This window comes from Pyxicephalus adspersus, chromosome 4 (assembly GCF_032062135.1).
Source record: "Pyxicephalus adspersus chromosome 4, UCB_Pads_2.0, whole genome shotgun sequence".
Taxonomy (NCBI): Eukaryota; Metazoa; Chordata; class Amphibia; order Anura; family Pyxicephalidae; genus Pyxicephalus; species Pyxicephalus adspersus.
The window spans coordinates 119,525,012-119,531,986 of NC_092861.1; the positions used below are offsets into that span (position 1 = coordinate 119,525,012).

At 36.3% G+C, this 6,975-nt stretch overlaps 1 protein-coding gene across 1 annotated transcript in view; it reads right to left on the bottom strand.

Moving 5' to 3' along the window:
* ACOXL (acyl-CoA oxidase like) overlaps window positions 1-6,975 on the bottom strand; it is a gene marked incomplete in the record, with an annotated part of 142,133 nt that overhangs the window by 65,651 nt on the left and 69,507 nt on the right. The window contains 1 exon segment of the mRNA XM_072409461.1: window positions 5,333-5,367. Coding sequence (XP_072265562.1) covers window positions 5,333-5,367 — 35 coding nt within the window.

Here is a 6,975-nt window from a genome sequence, read left to right on the forward strand (position 1 = left end):
CAATTTTGGGGGAAGCCAATAAACCTAAATGCGTGTTCTTGGATTGTTGGAGGAAATTGGAGTACCCAGAGGAAACCCAAGCAAACACAGGGAGAACATGCAAACTCCATGCAGATAATGTCCTGGTCGAGATTCAAACCTGGGACCCAGCACTGCAAAAGCCAAAGTGCAAAGTGCAAAAGTGCTAACCACGGAGTCACTGTGCAGCCCTAATATAGCCTACCTATATGAAAAATGTTCGGAACAAACTTTTAACAGATATTTTTAATATTAATGTTGAACTTGTCTTCTGCTATAAGACAGTGCAGTTCAAGTAACTTTGAAAAGCAATGAACAATATAAATCAAAATGTATGTTTACTGACACTATTTTGTAATTTATTTGGATTTTTCTACACTTTTCTCTCAGCAAATAAAGTGAATACTATTAAATTTATTTTGGGATAAAAAAAGATTTTCACAATACCACCTTCTAAGATTGTGTTTTGGCCAGCTATATGTATGGAATATTAGAAATGTCATGCATGCACTATTATTCAAGCATAGTGACCATACCTTCCATCAATAACATGTCATAAAGGAGCCAGTACAAAAAGGTGTCAGGTTTTCCTGCTCATAAGATCTTTTTTTTTCACTCATTCACACTGTCCTTGACATAGATGTTTGGGCCTGCACAAAAGCAAAGTTTACTGTTCTGTCAAAGGTCTAGTGTTTGGAGGCGATTTGGTGACATAACACATCTATTGTAACATGCAAAGGGACATACAGTACTACAACAATCCCAATAAGAATCAGTATCAGTGTTGGAGTTCTGTAGATATTGAGTTCATGGAAAGTAAAAGACCACAAAAAACAAGACAAAATGATTTGATAGCAGTCAATGCTTTAATAAATAAAGCATAATTGGAATATAATTAAGTATTGTTCAGTCTTATGGTGGAATCTACAATAAGATTGGGAAGACAAATTTGCCTTCCAGGAACATCTTGGGAGGAAACCCATCAGGCTTTTTAATTCTTAGCCTTACCTCACCCTTCTTCCCTTGTTACTGGTAATATATACTATGTTTGTTATGTAGGCCAAAACAGGAAAGTTTGCACAAGTCACCCTTTATAGCGACACTCTGCACTGTTGGCAAGGGAGCGTCACTTCACTTAATCAGCCAGCAATTCAGCACCTTGTGGAAAAAAAGGTTTTCCTTGCACTATTTAGCAAATCCACTTGCTCAAAAGTGAAAGCGTAGGAACACAATTGTGACATTAACCACAGAATCAAAGCAAAATTCTGCATCTCTTGCTCTTTTTGGTCCGTCCTTTATCCATATTTAGCAGGACAGCAGAAAAGTATGTTGTCTCCTCTGATGTCTTAATTAAAAAAATTAAAAAGAAGTGGTTTTGGCATTATTTATCTTTATTCTATGAACAACTCTAATACCCTGTAGTCTTTGTTCAAATACACAACACACATCAGACTGAAAGGATCATGGGATGCAGTTTTATAAAAGATGATTTACTTTAAAGTTCAAGTGAAAAAACGTAATTATACCAACATCCCAAATTGCATCTAATTGGCGGGAGACTGCACTGGGATTTAATTCGTAGTTTAAAAATCTAAAATATTCATTCACAATCTGTTTCATTTTGTTTCCATTAAAGAGTCATTTATGGGGCCGTGCATATTGTTTCTAAACCGCTCTCTGGCAAAATTAAACATAGAATTTAATGTTTGTCAGCCCTGCACAAAATTGCACAAAAGCTAAAACATAAGTGGTGCAGGGGACAATTATTATCACCAATACAGACAAAAATGCTGTTGGGCATTGTAATACACCACGGACTCATGAAAGACATTGCTAAATATGATTAGTAAACATTACTGAGAACCACAAACAATGCTGGGTATTGGAATACAAAACTACATAACCAGCATTACTTAAATGTCTTTTTTAACTATAACTAGAAACATTGTTAGGTTTTAAACCCATTATAATAGAAATATAGTCGCTGGTTAGATTTCCACATTCCACTCACACGTGTTATTAACTAAAAGGTAAATTGCCAGCGGTTTATTGCAGCAAAATTGCAGTTTGATGAACTTTTAAAAGATGGAGGAGATGCTGACACAGGTGTGATAAACTCAGAACATTTTGTACCGTTCCACAAAACATTTTGGCCAGATTACTTGTTTCAGATATTGCTGTATATAGCTAATAACATAAACTGCTAAGTATATTGTGTTGTAATAAAGCACTGTATTCAGTAATTGGTTTTACCATTTTGAAGAGTATTTTATCCTCAACACATTTAGTATGTGTTTGGTCTGCACCTCATGCTACAGGTTGCAAAAATAAGAATGACCTTACTTACACACAAATCTCTTTCATTTAGCCTGTCCTATTTTACACATTTTGGGCTACAGTATATGTAGTAACATTACAAAGAAAACAATTTTAGTTTGGTTGCAATCTGCAAATATGCATTTCGAATATGATGTGCCCTTGAAGTAAGAAAACATTTAAAGGAGAACTAAACTGGTTGGTGGGTGGTGAGCTTCTGCCGTATTTACCAAGCATGCACAGCATACCTGCAGATTATGGAACATGCTTACCCTGTGCAGTTGCCAGATAGAGGAACTGTCATTACTGCAGGCAAGGGATCCATGGATATTGTAGTCCACCTATGGTGATGTAACCAATTAGCACTCACAAGTTACATTATCCCTGGCGGCTGGCTCTGTGTGCGGTGTCTAATCTACACAGCACATGTTTAGAGCTTAAACAGGCCACCAAAAGAAACATTGCATGTCTGCTTTAATAGTGTGATAGGAATTTTTTTTGTTTTGCAAACATAATTGTGTATGTGATAATAATTACATATCTTTTTATGCAATTGGGTTTTCTTAGCTGTTTGTAGTTTTTCATGCTGGCCATATTGGATCTCTGGACTTATGGTAAACTTTGCATCAAAATCTGTTTTTTTTTTGGTTGTAAATTATCTTTAATTGAACTTTTCATTTTTAACTTGATATTTTTGGCTTTAGTTTAACTATAACAATCCAAAATGATCAGGACAGTTGTCCTGTGTGGCTGTACTTTTCATATTGCAATGTCTCACAGTAAATAAGTATGTCTTTAGAAGAAATCAAATCTCTATGAAATGTCATGTTTTCTCAGTAACACCAAATATCATGTCATAATTGTTGGCAAGGCAATAAAAGATCAGAAACTTGCACATATTCTGATATAACAGCCTGTAATGGAATCACTTAGCTAGGTTCACACATCCTACAAAGTGTTCATTTCTTGTAAATTTCTGTGACTGATTCTTCTTAGATAATGTATTTTATTCCATTTCTTGCTCATCAGTCTTTTTGAGCAAAACCACCTTAGTACTCATGGCATCCCCAGAATCACCTTACGATAAGAAATCTCTCTGTACGCCCCCACCACCCACGTACCGGGGATAGACTTCCTGATGCGTAGGTGTATTGAAAAAAAATCTTCTTACATGCACCATAGGTAAATTGTCAGCAATATGACAACATGTTGCTTATAAAAAAATGTGGTTCTTTTCTAAGCCTAACATTGCTGCTTTAGAAATTTAAGCTTTGATGTCACTGCAATAAAACATAAAAGATTTAGATACTTATGCAAGATGCTAATCTATGAAAACAATCATTTCAACTTGTGAAACTTCTGCTTTGGATGAAATCCAATATATGGCATTGTTTTTTCCACTTGACTCTCAATAGATTCCACTGATTGAGATTGAAGTCCATCTTTGTAACAAAAGTGGTATAAATTCAAAAACCCAGATGCAATTTTTTATTGAAGACCACATTTCAGGGTACTATTCCTTGAACCTATTTAACACTATGCAATTGTTCATGGATTGTACAGTGAATTGGAGAAAAATGACCCATTAGGTGCACTACTAAGGCTACATTTAATAATACCATAACTAGGCTAATTGTAGTAAAAGTAGTAAAGCAGCAGTAGAAAATAATCCTTAAGTACATTATATAGAAGAAAAGGAGGCAGAGGTCCCTTTCTGAAAAACACTGCACCACTGCAAAGATGTTTTAAAATGTCTTCCCTGTTGTGCCAAAACTACAGTGTTCTGAGTTAGTGTATAACTATAGTCAACCAACACCAGACCCTGTATTCTTAATGTTGCAGAAAGAAACAAAAGTCAAGAAATGCCTTTGCTCCATTGGCAACTTCTCTGTTATTTCATGGTGGTTGGTCATGTGATTAAAAAAAAAGTTCAAAAAAGGAGGATCCCTATTCTGATCCTGAGAGGTGGCAAATGTTAGCACCTGCATCTTGAATACATCTGGGCGCATTAAAGCGGAACTAAACTTTAAAAACAAACTTATCTGTATGCTTGCAGTCCTCTGTTGAATGTACACTGAGCTGCACATGAACAATTTTGCCTATGATCCCAGAATACCTGAGTTCCCGGCATGAACTCCTGGACACTTGTGGAAGTAATGTCATTGCAAGGAATAACCACATACAGGTTTTTTTTCGTGCACGTGATTCTGATCAACAAATCACAAATGTGAGAAAATTGCTTTGTGGAAAGTGGAAATTTACTTTTAAGTGAAAATGTAGCATGGTGACTTGGAGGTTAGCACTCTGGCCTTTGCAGTGCTAGGTCCCTGTTTCGAATCTTGGCCAGGACACTATCTGCATGGAGTTTGCAGGTTCTCCCTGTGTTTGCGTGGGTTTCTTGCAGGTACTCCGGTTTCCTCCCACATTCCAAAAACATGCAGTTAGATTAATTGGCTTCCCCCAAAAATATACCTTAGACTGTAATAAAGACATATGACTATGGTAGGGACATTAGATTGTGAGCCCCTTTGAGGGACAGCTCAGCACTTCTTTATATAATGGCGCTATATAAATACTGTATAATAATAATATTAATAATAATAAAATAATTTCCTCCATTAGAGAACTAGAACATTTCAGAGTTTTCAAACGAAGTAACCTAATATGAATGTAAAACAGTCAGTATGATTGCTGATTGCCAATGTCATAAAGGCAATGGTAATGAAAATCTAAGTATTATCAAATTTACTTAGCCTCGCTAGTTTAATTTCTTTTCAGGTTCTGTACAATAAAGCTTGTTGGCCTATTTAAAAAAAAACTTTTTCAATTGCACCCCTTACAACTGAAATCTAAGAGAAACAGTTGCTGGACCATTCAATTCTGGACCCAACCATTTTGCAAATCACAGAGTCATGTTACAGCAAATAAAAGCTGAAAAGTGCAAACGATTACACACTCAGGTTAAACAAAATTTTATACAAAAAACAAATATCTTTACCTGTGACTGTATCGGATTGCTATTGTCAGTCCAAGCTGCAAGAAAAACAAGAACATTCTTAGTTAAGATCAGAATAAGTAAATTGCAGCAATATATCAGATGACCATAAGATGACAAAGGATGCGTTTAATATATGTCTACAATGAATCTGGATTTGTTCCAATAAAAACACACACAATTAAGTTTAATTTAACTTTAACCTGTAACCTGCATGGGTCATTTTGGTGATCAGACTCTTAGAACAGTAAAGCTTGGAGGTCCCAGATTCTACCTAACAGCTGGCTGCAGGAATGAGTTTATAAATTATATGAAAGCCTTGTGTCCACTATAGAGGAACCTATTTTGTGATATCCTAGCTTTATAGTGGTAGGACCATTAAATAGTATTATTGTTCTAATGCTTTATATCTAGTTCAGCTAACAGTTATTTTTTTGAAACTTGTTTCCAACTAGACTACACCACATTCCACTACACTAAGACTATGTTCAGACTTGCACCCTTAAACCACTTCAAGAGAATAAATGGGATGGTGGTATTTGATTCAGAAGGATTCAACTGTAAAATATTCAAATGTTAGTTAGTTCTAAAAGAACTAGCGCAATGGTGTGGGCAGCTGCAAGGTGGCTGCCATCCGCAGCTGCATGGGAATGCCTACCACCCTGGAAGTAGCTACAGCTTGAGATTTAAAGTATCATAACATATTTCCATTTAAACTTCCCACTTTAAACAATAATAAATGACGGCCTTGCCTCAAAATATGAATCAATTTGATATGTTATAGAGAAAATGTAACATTTTTTAATGTTTCTAACCAATACTTTTATTTATTTATCGGTTGTCCCAAATTTCGACTGAAAAACAGAAGTGCAAATCCTGGTATGTATTGCATTCCCACCGCCTTATGGCTGTATATTAACAGTGTAAAGTTTAAAAGCCTACTGGCCCTGGCTGCTTGTTTTAGGAGATTTGGGTGAGATTTGATTCTCACTGTTCTCCTTGCCGGAGCCTCTGGCATGGGGAAGGAAAGGCCCTTTACTAGGATGGCTGGTTACATACAAAGACAATTGGTAAGTCAGTAATGGGAAAAACAACTTGCAGGCAGACCATAGAAAATACTGACAACTAGTCAGGCAGACGTACAATCAGACACATAATTCAATAAAAACCCAAATGACTTTATCTCAAAGTAATGTGATCTGTTTAAAAAAAACACAATCCTCCCTCAATTTCACAGAATTTTAACCAGCCGAGCAATAAGCCCGACCTTGGTTTGGGTTTAAATCAGTTACAATTATCGATAAACCCGAACTTTTCTCACTGTATGAAAATACAGTGAGAAAAGTTTGGGTTTATCGATCACTTATCTGGTCCCGCTGCAATCATCCATCATCGTGTTCCAGCGTCGTCCTCCAGTGTCGGGTGCCTTCTCCGGGAAGAAGAAGCCGGACAGCGGAGAAGAAGAAACCGGCCGGCTTCTTCTCCCTCCGTGCGTGTACGTCGGCGCGTACAATGACGTCGGCGCGTGTGAGGGAAATTCAAATTGAAACTCATTTAAACACATTTTGTATTGGATTGAATACAAACTCCTGTATCCAATCCAATACAAAATAATTCAAAATAAATACAAAGTATGTAATTGGTAA